The sequence below is a fragment of the Onychostruthus taczanowskii genome, unplaced genomic scaffold, assembly GCF_017590055.1.
Source record: "Onychostruthus taczanowskii isolate IOZ18803 unplaced genomic scaffold, ASM1759005v1 scaffold15, whole genome shotgun sequence".
Lineage (NCBI taxonomy): Eukaryota > Metazoa > Chordata > Aves > Passeriformes > Passeridae > Onychostruthus > Onychostruthus taczanowskii.
In genome coordinates, this window is record NW_024498685.1 from 6,629,497 (window position 1) to 6,644,267 (window position 14,771).

Here is a 14,771-nt window from a genome sequence, read left to right on the forward strand (position 1 = left end):
CTATTTACTTGTACCCAGGCTTGGCACAGTCTGGGGGCTTGGAGAATTTTTTCTTAATCTTTTTGCAGGACAGAAAATCCACATCCTTATTAACAGTAATTAAAACCTTAGCTCAGATTCCTAGGGGGAAAAAAAAAAACAACCAAAAAAAAAAAAAAAAACCAAAAAAAAAAAACAAAAAAAAAAAAAATTTTTTGCCTTACCATGGACATTTCAGCTAACTGTGTCAGAGGTAAGGGGAAGAGGGTGAGGAACCCCATTTTTTTTTTTTTATAAGGTGCACCATGCCTCAGCTGGAGCACAGCATAAAACCCTCTTCTTGGGGCTATTGCTTTTTCCTTCTGCTCCTGTGTAATCTGCCCAGAGGTAAGGGGAAGAAGGGTGAGGAACCCCATTTTTTTTTTTATAAGGTGCACCATGCCTCAGCTGGAGCACAGCATAAAACCCTCTTCTTGGGGCTATTGCTTTTTCCTTCTGCTCCTGTGTAATCTGCAAGCAGTAAAATGGTCACTTCAGCATGCAGGAGGAAGCATCCATGGCCCTGGCATCCAGACTGGGGGCAATAACCCCAGCCAATAACCCAGGCATTTTTAAATATGCCTTAGACATATAGATTATATCATGGCCCTGTCATCCAGACTGGGAGCAATAACCCAGGCATTTTTAAATATGCCTTAGACATATAGATTATATTGATCCAGTAGATCAAAGTCACAGTTCATGATGAATAAATCAGAGGTTGGACATGACGATCTTGAAGGTCTTTTCCCAAATCAAAGATTTGTACAATTCTATTATAAGTAGATGTAGCTGCTTACTTATTGTAAGCAATTAAATCTCTGGGGTTCTCAGTAGTCACATGTGTTATGTATTTCATTAATGAATTTTAGCTTATTCCTCTTTCATTAATGTATTTTAGCTTTCTGACCTGAAAAATATATGTTTTCCCTTATAGCAGAAAGTTGCATAAAGATTTCCATGGCTTCCCAGTTCTACCTCTAGAACCTCAACAAAGCCAGCAACCCGAAATCTTAATTAAGCTGCAGCACTGGTTTAAATTGTTCTACTAAATGCTGGGACAGTGAAATCTCACTAGGCCATTCTCATATTCCCACACCTCCATGTTCATGTTTATACACGTCCCTTTTTATTATTGCTGCATTTTTTTCTGCAATGAAAAAAGAAGAAACATGGAGGAGAAAAATTATATATATAAATATAGATGGTGTACAATGGTGTCCCTGGCAGAATTCCCTGCAGAATAAGGCTGAAGAGCTGTAAAAGCGATAGTAGGCATAGCTGAACTTTTTTTTCCCCCCCCTTAATTAACAGCACAGTGCCTTGCAACAGAAAATTGAGGCAGGTTTCTGCTGACTTAGCAAGTGCCTCATGAGGAAGAAATCTATCTGGCAATTATGGCTTTGTGTCTCCCGCCCTGTCTCCTGTTGTTTGTGTAAGACACCGGTGCTTCTGCCACGGGCTTCTTCACACAGCTGTCCTGTCACTGCCAGCTTTCATAGGTAATCCATCCAGCTCAGCAGAGTTCAAATAAGACACCTCCCTTTCTTTGCTTTAATTAATGCTTTATTTGAGTCTCCCCTGGGGATGTAGCCATGCTGATTTTTCAAAATTCTCGCTTATTTTTCAAGCACGAAAGAAATGGAAAATGGCCACTGCTGAGATTCCGGGTTTGGGAAATCTGCTTTGCTCAGTCTTCTGTTCTCAGTCAGTGTTTTAAATGGCCATGGACATCTCTTTAGCTACAGAACATATTATGCAATAAATTCAATAGCTTGGGAAGGAGAAGAAGACAAATCCGGCCAAATTCATTGTCCCTTCAGCCTCTTCTGCTGCCCTGCACACACTGTACAGCCCATTCCTGCACTGGTTTGTGCTGTCACACCCCACACATTGCTCAGGCCCTTCCAGGTGCTGAGCAATCCCAGATCAAGTCATGAACTGTTCCTTGCTGTGTTGTTGTTTCTCCTGCACCGTCCAAGCCTGTGGGTTTTGCTGATCTGGGATCAAATGCTGTGGCTCGGTGTGGCTGAACAGACGGACACCCTCAGCACCAGGGCACTGTGGCCCCAAATCTGGACAAGGCAGTCCAGAGTCCACCCACTTGCCATGACTTTTTCAAGAACTCATTAAAAATACGTGTGGCAGTGCTGTTAATCAGGCCTAGAATACACCAGCAAGCCAGTAAAATCCATCAAATACAGATAAGCCAGACAGGCTAAAACCAAAGGGCTCAGCAAAGCACGTTGAGTCAGTCAGAATCAAGAACTGCTACACCCTCAATCAGCCCTGCCTGATAATATTTCACTTGCTTTGGGTTTCTGTGTTTTAATGAGGAAACAATGGTGTTTTGTAATCTTGGCTATTTAAATACGTAACACCGCCCTGTGCTTCTGCAGCTTCTCCCTCCAACCACCTGGTGAGGTTGTGCAAAGTCCTGTGGCACCTTCAGAGGCTGTGGGAGTTTCAGTGAGTGTGTTGTGTAAAGGAACTTGTCCCGTGCTGAGCAGAGAAGGAATGAGGGCAGAAGTTTTCACTGTGTAAAGGCAACCCCAGGAACTTGTCCCGTGCTGAGCAGAGAAGGAATGAGGGCAGAAGTTTTCATTTGACCTGTTCAACAGCCCTTGGTGCAAAGGCCCAGCTCTCCCTTCCCAAGAGGCTCACAAGTCAGCCTCTCCTGAGCTTCCTGCACTGGGCAAAATGAGGGCCCAGGACATCTCCCCAGTGGCCAGGGCTTCCTGCACTGAAACAGGGGGCCAGGACAAAAACAAAATGAGGGCCCAGGACATCTCCCCAGTGGCCAGGGCATGTTGTGAGTTTGGTTTTTCTGACAGCAGCACAAATCTGCACACAGACCAACCCTCAATCTGGCTACAGGGTTTGGCTAAAATGGTGCAAGCTTAAAAGAGAGGCCCAGACAGTGGCCTCCCAGTGATCCCCAGACAATCATCCTTTTGCTTCCTAGTCATCTTTTTCCTCCTGGCACCACCAGCACACCACACTTCCAACCTTGTTCTGCCATGTCCTTGTCAATCCTCAAAGAGCCAATGCTAGGAAAGGCAAAGTACCACCACCATCTTCTCTCATCCTGTCCTCTGCCAGCAGGGACCAATCTTCTTTTTCCAACACAACTTCCTTCCTTCCTATAGCCAACATTTCAGCCCCCAGATTAGATTACTCTTAGCTTTTTGTTGCTTTGTATCTTCTGTTTTATTCCAAGACTGAAACCTATCCAATTTCAAGTGATTTCATGTCAGAAAGACAACAAATGCCAGATTATGTGATCCATGTGGTTAACAAATATTGATAAGGCTCATCCAGGAAGTGACTTGTGCTCAGTGCACAGAGGTTGGCCTGGGGTGTAGACTGGATCTTGGGTTTCTGAACTCTTGGTCAAGTCCTACAAGAACTGCCTGGAACTTTTCTAGTACCTACATGTCTTGCTATCTAAATCTCCATCACCATAATGCCTGTGCTCCTCCCAATAACAACACTCCCTCTCACTTTGCCTCTCTCACCACCCTATAAGTAAAGATGGGCTGATAATTTCAAGCAGGGATATTTGTGTGTGTGTGTGCCTGTGTGTGTGTGTGTGTGAGTGTGTGAATGATGAGCAGTTGTGTATCAACAGCTGTAATGAAAATTACCTTGGCATTCACAGTCCATCAGGTATGTCAGGTCAGCAGGGCTGGATTAAGGGAATTCTCCCACTGGGTTCAGTATCAGCAAGTTATCCTTGCAACTAAGCTGAAAAGAAACAGCCCAAAGTGACCTCCCCCTTGAAGGAACTGGTGAACCCTATCTAGCCATGAGGCTGGTGTGGTTAGATGTCATTCTCACAGAGGGGATTTATTTGAGCTCAGAAAAGCCAGAGTGAAGGCTTGATGCCATCTATTCAAAGGGTTAGGTGAGATGCAAACACCAAGTCCAGCACACCCATCTAAAATGCTGAGTTATTGCACCCACCTAGTGAAAGGCTTAAGGTCACTCCTTTCTCAGTGCTCATTTGGCACCACTGGAGTACTCAGTGCTGCTTTTTCTTTTTATTGTTCCTCTCTGTCCAGTATTGTTTGGAGATTTAAAAATTAAATTAATCAGCGTCTTGGAGCGTAAGTTACAAGGTGGCTTTATTGTGAAATTCAGTGTGACTCACAGAGGCTGCAGATCCACTTCTGAGGCCGGGCTGGCTCTGTTCTTTTTGCCTGTTGTTTGTCTCCACGCTGGCTTTGCAGCAGGACCTGCAGCCACACAATGCAAGGAGCTGAGAAATGGCAGGGCAGTGCGTCATGCCGGGTGTGGCTGAGGAGCCATGTCACAAGGAGAGATGGCAAGATTACAGGGAGGATCTGAGCAGGATCCAGAGGAGGGTGAGGAACAAAACGTCCTGCAACAATAAAAATATCCATTTATGTGCATGGCTCAGGAGACAGAGAGTTCTGCAAAGTCCCATTCACCTGCTGGGGGGAACAAATTCCAAATGTCAGAAAGCACTGGCTGCAGACACAAGGATAGACAGGTGCACATGCATAGAGCTAAAATGGGACAAGAATCTCAGAGGGGTCCAGCTCAGCTGGCAGCCGGGTGCTGCTGCTGTGGAGTGGCAGCTGTGGGAAGGTACCCTTGTGTCCACTCAAAGAGTGGCACCACTTGAATTTCTTGAGCCAGGAGCAAGTACTTCTGGGAGCAGTAGAAATTACGCTGCCTGGTTTCCTGTGAGTCTCTATTTTGTGGTTGATTATCCGAGGCTAATAAGGGGCAAGAGCTGAATAAAGCTTTTCCTGTGGTCAGGGCATCCTGTGTGGATTCTCTGGGGTCTAATAATACAGTTCACCTTCCTCTTCTGCCCTTCCTTCAAAGAGGCACTAATTTGGATGTCTGTCTTCTGCACAAGTGCCTGACTTTCAGAAATCTGTATAAAATTTTTATCTGCAAGGATTCTCTGGCAAATGTGTCTGAAGTTGGCCAGCTTAATCCAAAGCTGCCATAGCAATATACACAGATATGTCATCAGCCAAACCTCATTTGTTTAGGAAGCAAGGATTCATTTTAAAAAAATAAATCACACCTTCCCCAAAGCTGTAACACATAATCTGTGTGCTGACCAGGCCTACTTTAGAAAGCCAGGGCTGAACTTGTGATAGTTGCTTAGCAATTAAGCAAAAGGCATGTTACACCAGAAACATCAGCCACAGACACAGGTCTTACTGGGGACCTTCATCAGTGCAACTGTGGCATAGGAAATACAAAAATAAAATGCTCACCAAGAGGGTACAGGCAGGAAATACCCCAGGAGCACAGGGCAGAGGGACAGACTTTGTGCTTTCATTGAAACAGGAAAGGTAGATGGAAACCAAAATAAATGAAGCTATACTTAAAATAAAGATTACCATACCCTAGGCCGACAGAGGTTGTAACACCTGACCTAAGAATGGGTGGGGATGTTTGGGAGAAAGGAAGGGAGGCCTGGAAAATGGTGGTGTTATCCAGATAAGTCTCATGGAATGAAAATAAACAGCCGATATCTGCCAAGGGGTACACGGAATAAGTCAAACATGACAGTCTGGTGGTTCATATATTTTTATGTGTTCATGAAGCACTGGATCTGCCAGAACAACAGCCTGCCATGGAAGTGGAGCTTATTTAGGTTCTACTCATGTACCTGTTTACCTGACCTTTGAGGTTACTGGCTAGAGCTCCTGGTGTGGAGCTGGTGTTTCCGTGCTGCCTGCACCCTCAGCAGAGCCCAGCAAGGGGAGCACAGCTCAGTGCTGGGCCAGGTAGTGCTGGCAGATGGCTGCAGGACACTGATGTCCCACTGTGAGCTGCTTCCCTGTGTCTGTGCCACCTGGCAGTGCTGCTTTTTTTTTTTTTTTTCTACAGCATTGTTGTAGAATTGATGCCACTTCCAATTCCGTCACAACTCATCCCAAAACCAGCCAGTTAATGGATCCTGTTCATCAAAGCCCTCCTGTTGTTTAAGAGACACAAGCTGCTAGTTCTCTGCTAATATGAATGCCAAGGTTTTTTCCAGAAGGATGTCGTGATAGATGACAATTATTACTCCTCAGAGACCTGAAAAATGGTGGTGTAGATATACCTCTGGGCATATGTATGTATGAGTACTTAGGAGACTCCAAAAGCTTATCCTAAAGGTATAATCCTGCAAACTGCTGACCATTCTGGCTCCACTCCAGCAAAGCACTTAAATATTTGGTGAACTCAGGAAGACTCTTCCCATGCTTCAAGAACATCCATAAGCACTTGGTTGGAGCGGGCTCAGAGGCTGCTCCAGAGCCTCACCTTGCACAAGAGAAATCTCCCCAGGCTAGTCCCAGTCTCTGTGCCTGGTGTGGCCATTGGCTTCCTCACAGCTACCAACAGGTTATGTCAGCACTGACATAGCCTGGCCTTGCTGAAGGGAAAAAAGTTTTAGTGGATTCAGCATTCCACCTCAGTGCAATATCTCTAACAGGACAAGCAAGGTGAGAGGGAGGCAGTTTTGCAGGCAGTGCTGTAGACAAAAGATGTCCCTTCCCAGAATCAGCAGTCTCTGGGCAGCAATAAATCCACATGCTAAAAAATAAAGCAATTCCTAAAATAAACAATTCAGGCTTCGAAGTGTACAATAGGCTATTAGTTTGAATAATTGGGTGTAACTGTAGGCAGAGAGAAGCTACAAGACCAGATGTGCATATAAAGCTAAACACAGGATCTAATCAAATCAATCCACCATCTGGAATGAGAAGAAACTTCATGTGACAGACCTGGTCAATATGTGAAAATGGTACAAATTTCTGGATAACGAGCTTAAGCTAAATCAATATGTCACATGAGTCAGAAATGGAAGCATCCATAAAATGGATTGCACCAGTTCAACTAAACCACATCTGATTTTACTATACTAATACCATTTTCTCCTGCAAACTGACCTTAGGTGACCTATCACAAATAACAGCTGGGAGTATCAGAAACACATACCCGCAGGTAGAAATAGCTCATGGCAGACTGAGGTTCATATGCACACTTCCATCCATATAAAATAAATCCTACCTATCAAACGACTCTTTTCCAAGCAGTTGGTGTTAAAACCCTCCAGGCAGCTGTGTTTAAGTCAGAGCTGCAGAGAGTGGATCCTGATTCATTGGAGCTACCTCGGGAGCAGGAGCTGCAGCAAGGGCTGGAAACAGAGGAATAGTAAAGCCAAGAGCACAGAGTTGGGCACTGCTAGAGAAGGGGTGTTCAGTGGGCTGAGCTCAGGACTCTGCTGCTTTGGAAACCCTGGGCTGGGATGTAATGTTTGCATGGCCCCAGATGGGGTTGACTTTGCAGTGTCAGCTGGGAAATATCACACCACCAGGCAAAGCCCCTGGGGATGGCCTTGCTGAGCTCCTGCCTTCCTCTGGCTTCTGGGGGTTCTGGGGGCTCTGGGTTGTCCATGCTTAGGTCTGCAGCTTGCTGAGGGATCAGGGCTGTGTGGCAAGGAGGGGACATCTGGATATGTCATCTCCCAGGACAAAGCCCCCCTCATGCAGCAGCTCTGACAGCAGGGATGGGGCTCAGCCACACAGTGCCTCTTCCACCCTCCAGCCCTGCCAGGACACCCTGGGCTGTCCTGTGGGCTCCCAGCTTTCTGCCCTGCAGCGAGGCAAACGGGAAGCCAGAGTCAATCCAGCTCAGCCAAAAGCAGAATTTGCTGTTGCTCCATGACATTCTGATTGGGATGCCCCCTCTTTCCCCTGCATTTCGTGCTGCATCCCTGGTAGCAGCATCCTGGAGGTGCTGCAGGATGAACTGCACCAAGGCAGGGAGGGAGAGAGCAGAGCCTCCAGGAGGTGACAGCAACTTTATGTAATCTGTGGGGTTAAGCTTTTGGTGCAAAGCTTCAGTGACTTAGCAACATGTGAGTGTGTTTGTGGGTTTGCAGATTTACTCCAGTGCTCCAGCAGACCATCTTCCCCTTCTGCTGCCTCTCTGGAAATAGCTCAAGTCAGTGTGTTGTGCACATAATTGCTACTGGCTTTCCCAGCCTCCACAAATCATATTAAAAAGAAGATAGACAAAACCTAGGGGTGTCACCAAACCAACAGGGGGAGGGATTTTTCTGGCCTAAAGTGACAGGAGCTGGGGGAGACCATGTGGCTACTCTGACTGTTTTCCACACATGCATTTTGTTTGTGGTCTGTGTGTTCAAAATATGCCAGAAAAAAAGGCTTTCGTGTGAGCCTGGAATCTGTCCCGCATGTGGCAAACCCCCATTATGATCCAGCCCTCTTCATCTGTCCTGCTGCCATGCCAGGAGTCTTTCTCTACAAGCCTTTTCTGCAGCAAGAGTCAACTGAGATAAAAAGATGTATTTAAGCATCACCAGCTCTCACAGAGACTCAAAAGTATCCTCAGACAACCCATGGGTGTTGAAAGCCAATCTGGTGCTCAAGGAGAAGGGGAGGGACACCTTGAGCCCCATGGTTTGACTGACTTTGTGGCTTGCTGTGCCTCCCTGGAGCTGGTGGCAGGGCTTTTTTTTTTTTTCTCTCTCTTTTTCTTTTTTTTCTAACAGTCCTGCATGTCACCGTGGAGTCCAGCCCCCTTTCATGGGGGGATGTTAGAATAAATACACATTTCAACACTCCTTCAGCTCACCTCACAGTCTCAACAACAACAGTGCAATATTTTAAACTGCTTTTGCAAGTCTCCTTTCTACAGGGCAGTTGAAAGCATATAAAAGCATTTTAACAATTTTATAGATCATCTCCGGAGCTATTGTGATGTGGGAGAATGGGAGTTTTGTTGCCATTTGCCCATGGACAGCTGCCAAGCTCACCTGTCTCCACCAAGCCAGCAAGAGCCGTATCACATCTCTCTGGAAACTCTGCAGCCAGCTCTGGATGGCTTCTCACTTTACTTATCTGAAAAACATGTTGCTCTGTTTAACCCTTTCTCAGCACTTGCCTGGGGGTGTTGCTCAAAACCCAGTCTGCTCAAAACAGGCAACTTCTGTTTGGGCTTAGGGAAAGTAAGAGCTGTGAGGTGGATTTGGAGAAACCTGAAACCAGGACCCTCCTGTGGAAAAAAACTTCACCCATGTGAAAATTCCTCTAACCCTGCCAGTCATCCTACTGACCTCGGGCCAAGTGTCCACAGCTCTTCTTTTGCCACCCCCTGATCAGAGTTAACCAGTCTCCAAATCAGACCCTTCTTTAAAAACCTCCAATTCCTCCAATGACTACATCTTCCTATGCACCACTTAATTTTTGCACGTAATTTCTGCTTCTAATCTCAAAAATTATCATGAAAACCCTCCCATGTATGATTGACACAGGAGAACTATGCAGTTTTGTTTGCTGGCATTCAGGAAATATTTACTGATCCTCATGTGGAAGGTGTGACAGAAGTGTAGTGTAATCTGCTCCCCTGTGTAAGGATTTCTCAGTTTCCATCCCTACAAATAAATATTCTCCACCCTTCTCTTCTCCTGGAAAAAAAAGAGTGCATAAAATTATTCCCTGTCACATTCTTTCACTGAGCTGGCAAAATACAGTGAAATACAGCAGAGTTTAAATTATATGGAATATGCAGGCATAGCTTATCTAAGATAAAGCGTGCAGATCAAAATCAACAAAGCCTCACAAAAGAAAGCCCCAAAAGAGCTTTCATCTGCCTGATCCCATTTCCCTGCCTACACTTCTTTGTACCCTATTGCAATACATTAGTTCTGCTTTAGTTTCTGCTCTGCAGCAACATTTCTGCTTAAGAAAGATTCTGTTGAGTCATTACCAGCATCAGCCAAACAGGCTTTTCAAGAATGGAGGAGAAAATAAAGGCTGTGGTTTTCAAATTAATTCCATGCTGCTTAACCCTTAAACCACTAGTGACTTTCAGACTCTCAGCCAAGTCAATGCTGAGCAGAATTTGGGGCTGTTGTGCCTGAGACAGAGCAATGTCAGTGCTTTTGTCAGTGATTAACCGCTCAGACAGTTCTGGCCACACACCTGGAAGGCAGAAATTGTAGTGAAGGTCTCTGCTGTCCAACCCACGTCCTAAACACTCCCTTCTGGCTTGTAAACACTGCCTCAGATAACCCAGACCCACACCTAAACAGAGGCAGGGAGAAGGGCTTTTCTACCAGAAGCTGTAAATACAGGAATGGAAGAGACCAGCACGTCTCTCCCTCTGTGATGTAGCAGAGATTCTCTGCTCCTTCTCTCCCCAGCAGGTTGTATTTAGGAGAGAATAGTGGTTACCAAAGAGATAAAACTTGAATAAGCTCCTGGTACCTTGAGGTTTGAGGGGCCCACAGGGGAGCCAACACTTGGAGTGAGAAGAGACAGAAGAGGCAAAAGCGGATAAGGTGATTTTCCCTGCCTTGGCTTTTAAAGCAATCTCAGCCTGCTAAGCTTTCAGTCCATGCTGCCAATGGCTATTTCCAAAGTTATCTTTGCACAGAAAAAGGCTGGAATCGTTCTCTCTCTCATTCTCTCTGCCTCCCTTTTAATGAAAGTTCGGTTTAGATCTGATATCACTCTAAAAGGTTTGCTATCAAAGTTTATTAGACCCACTGGGACAGATCACAGTTTGCAGAGGCTCATAGTTTCACAGCAGATAACTGTAAAGTGAACCATTCAATGTTCTTCAAAATGCTCCTTTTTCTTGGGCTCATCTATAACACAAAGCTGCACTGTGTTCAAGCATCATTAGAAGTGATCCCAGCTGATTACATGATGCTGGCCATAGTTCTGCCTTTGGAGCAAATTCAAGCAGCCCCCGGCCCCCAGTCTGTCCCACTGGGTGATGCTGAGGTGAGTGGGAGCCATTTGCAGTGAAGGCAAGCCCTACCAGCACAAGGGGATGATGCCAGCTATGTGCTCCTAAAAAAAGATCAGAACTTAAAAATTACTAGGAAGCATGAGTGCAACTTCCCTTTAAAAATTCATATCTGCTTAATGATAATGATAAGAATAATAACTAGGATAATAATAATGATAATAATAATAATTAGGAAAGACTCCTCTACTAGGGACTAAAACTGAGAAATTTCAGCTAGAAAGCAAAGAAATGAGAGAAGGAATTAGCATGTCTTCCTATAGAATGGCTGGTTTGGTTTTTTTTTAATGAAGTCATTGGTGTTAATATGAGGTTTTGAGTAGGCTATCCTCCTAAAAATGCATGGGAATAAACACCATATCTGGTAGGATCTCTGACTGTAACATGTATCACTGAGGCATCTATTTACAGTGGGAAGGGAGGGGAGGCTGTTTCATTTCCCAGGACAGTAATGGAAAGCATGATGTCCTACAACCAAGGGTGGTGAAGGCTGGGAGAGGTACTGGGAAAAAAACATTCACAATAAACCAAAGAGTGAAGGAGAGTTTCAGGGCAGATATTTGCAGGATGCATCATCATCAGCCCTGGGAAAAGGCCGAGAGACAAAATGGTTGAACCGATCCTCGGGCCAGCAATGTCCTGTCCTTCTGCTGCCATTCTCCCTGTGACTTTGCAGTGTCACCTGCTCTAGAGCAGCAGGCTGGACAAAACTTAGGGAGCATGTGGTTCTCAGATGCCCATGCTCCCTGCCAGGCTTTTTCCTTGCTTTTGGCCTCAGAGTGCCGCTCACCAGAAGCATTTGCAACCATCTGACACCACTTCTGCTCTCTGATTCCCTAACAGGTCATGCAGATGGACCAGAAGCTGGATGACATCCTGAGCACACTCCAGGCTCAGCTGGGGGAGCAGCCCCAGGCACAGATGCCGGGGCCAGCCACCCCACCTGTCAGACATCCACAGGCACCCACAGAGTCCCCCCCAGTGACCCAGAAGATGTGAAAGCCAGTGGACAGCCACACGTGAGCCTCTCGCTCTTCCACGTCCGGGTATTTCTCAGTCTTGGTGTCCTCATCTGTGTCATGGGTGAAATGAAATATTCTGCAGTAGTAGATTAACGAGGAAAAAAAAGAGAAAAAAAAAAAAAAAAGAGAGAAGAAACAGCAAGAAGCCAGTCACAACCTTAGGAGAGCACATAAGTTCTGCACCTGTTTTATTTTAGGCATCGTTAGCTAAACTCTGCCAGCCCGCGGCAGCCCAGCTCCCATCCCCCAGCCCCAGCCGGGCTGAGCACACAGGCACAGGGCATGCTGTCAAGGGAAGCATCCCAGCCAGGGTTAGGATGACCCATTTGTGGGCACAGAAGGGGAAAAGAACTGTTCTTTTGGCATTTAATCACTAAGTTTAATGCTCACAGCATGCCCGAAAGGGGGAAAGGAGCCAGCATTTGAACATGAAACAAATGGAAATCAGTGAACAGGAAAATTAAACAGCATGTTTTGACTTCTACCAAGCAGTGAGGATCATAAGAAGGGCAGATTTATATGCTAGTGCGAATGACAAAGTAAAGACAACAGGCTACTGATTAAAAATATGGAAGTGTACACAGGCTGGTTGACATATGAAAGACTGAAGCAGAGACTTCAGCTAATTAAAGCAAAGGGCTGCCAGTGAGATGAGATGCATGTTGGAACAGACAGGCAGGAGAGATAGGATCTGCGTAGGCTTACTTCACCAGAACACTGTAATAGTTATCAGCTACGCTGATGACTGTTATGCAAAATGTTCTCAAGCTTTTACCTTCATTCAGCAGAGGTTGTTGACTCCTGTTGCCTTAATTTTAACATAAGGAACCTGTATGGTAATTGGCTATGAACTATGTGTGAGGCTGGGTTAAAGCCACGGAGTAGCAGGGTGCTTCAGGAGGGCTGCAGCTGTGATTGAGAGTGGCAGGGTTCCTTAAAGAAAACAGAAATGCACACACTGTTGATGAAAGTTAATCGCTGTTAAAATAAACTGCTGTATATAATTTTAAATGCTAGATTTATTTTTTGCCTTGTAATCTGGCTGTAAATCGAGTGCACGTGCTGGCTGACATGCTGTTGTTGAGGAACACCTCTGGAGCAGGTAGCTGGGCTCGCAAGCTGCACATGGAAATGCAGGCTGAGGTGCAGATTTAAATGCAGACTAAGTACAGGTTGAGCTCTGGGTGGGAGCCTAGGACAAGAGGATGAACTGCTGACCTTTGGGGTGACAAAGGGCACAGAGGCAGGTGACAGCCAGCCAGGTGAATGGACACTGAGACACAGCAGCAGATGGGAATTGCCAACCTTTTGGACAACAAGGGAGATGAAAACAAGTGATGGCAGCAAGGTGGATGGACACAGAGATGGGGCAGGAGCTGAAGACTCAGGAGGAGGAACGAGACTGGCCACGGGAGACTGTGATGGGATAAAATCTCAGGGGTTCCTTGCTGGAGTCCCTCCCTGGAGGCAGCAGCTTGGGTGTTTCTGTGTCACTGCCCCAGGAACAAGTGGCTTTATGGAATGAGACATCTGGGACTCTGCCACCTCTGCCATGGCAAAGCTGATGTGATGTGAGTGGGGTGTGTGGGGAGCCAGGCCAAGGAAGGGCCTTCAGTCCCAGAAAGTCTCTGACCTTGGCAGTGCCACTGCCAGAGAGACCCAGAATGGTCTGACTGAGGAGTTTCCTAACACTGCACCCGTGAAATGGATCTTACCTGTCATTTCAGAAAAGGGACAATACAGCACTGCTGCTAAAGACCTAAATAATAAACCAAGCTAAAATGGGTGCAGTGTTACTGACTCGAGTCTTTTTAATATATTTGCATAGCCAACAATTTGAATGAGCAGAAGACTGCGGAGCAAAGACCTGATTCCTGGGAAATCCTAAATATATTCTATTCCCACTCATATCCGTGAAAGCCAAGCCTGCATTGCATTTAAAAGCAACCTGAAAGACTGGTCCCTTAATAAGCACTTATTTGGACAAATGAGTGGTCCATTTCAATGTAATCAAATTAGTTTCTAACTATTACCTGTCCCTTTAAAACTCTTTCCCAGGTTTGTGTGTCTGGGAATTCAAGCTTGGAAAGAGCACAATGAGACTGATTCCAATCTTTAGATTGCAGGCGCGTCTTAGACAGAATATTAATGATGTGTGAGAGGCAATAAAAAAGAAAAAAAATAAAAAGAAACAATGTGGTTTTAATTAAATCAGCTGACAAACCGCCATTCCATCTTGTCTGATTACTGCAGAGTTACTGAACATGACCAAATACAGCATGTAACATGTAAATAATCATTGCCAGAGCATTGAGTTGCTCCTGGGTTTTAGTCAGGGTCATGAGCTTCGGCAATGGTCCTTCATAAAACCTCCCTGACTGTGGCCAGCCGGAGCTAAATGGGCAACTGGACACCAAATTAGGGTTAACACTGTTTCATCAGCCACAGGTAAAAGAAAATAAATCTGCCTGAAGATCCTTTTGCCACAGAGGTTCTTAAGGGGAGCAGTGCAGCTTTCAGCAGAAGAGCTCAGGGACAGCTGTGGCCAACACAAGGTGACATTTCCTTCTGCAACACTGCAGATATTTGTGTGAGGGATATCCTGATCACTTGGTGGACCAAGTAATGCAACAGTGTTTTACTTACTCTTCAGCCTCAACAGAAGTGTTTAGGCACTATATATATAGCAACACCTACTACTCTGAAGTGCCTGGAAAATCCAGCTAAATAGAATACAAGTGGTCACAGCTATGGTGAGTGTCAGAAGGGATGAGTGGGTGGGAGGAGAAGATAAAGAGGCACACAGTGGTCCCTCCAGAAAAACAGAATGTGTGCCAGACTGTCTGTACGCATGCGTGAGTGTACCTGTGTCTTTTTTAAACTCAAGCCAGGGTTTCCCCTGCAAGTCTT

At 45.6% G+C, this 14,771-nt stretch overlaps 1 protein-coding gene across 1 annotated transcript in view; it reads left to right on the top strand.

Moving 5' to 3' along the window:
- Positions 1-11,838, top strand: part of LOC121332940 (potassium voltage-gated channel subfamily KQT member 1-like) — a 416,905-nt gene extending 405,067 nt beyond the window's left edge. Inside the window, exon 17 of the mRNA XM_041398878.1 lies at positions 11,683-11,838. Within this exon, the coding sequence (XP_041254812.1) occupies positions 11,683-11,838 (156 nt within the window). The remainder of the gene's footprint in view (positions 1-11,682) is intronic.
- The last annotated feature ends 2,933 nt before the right edge of the window (positions 11,839-14,771 follow it).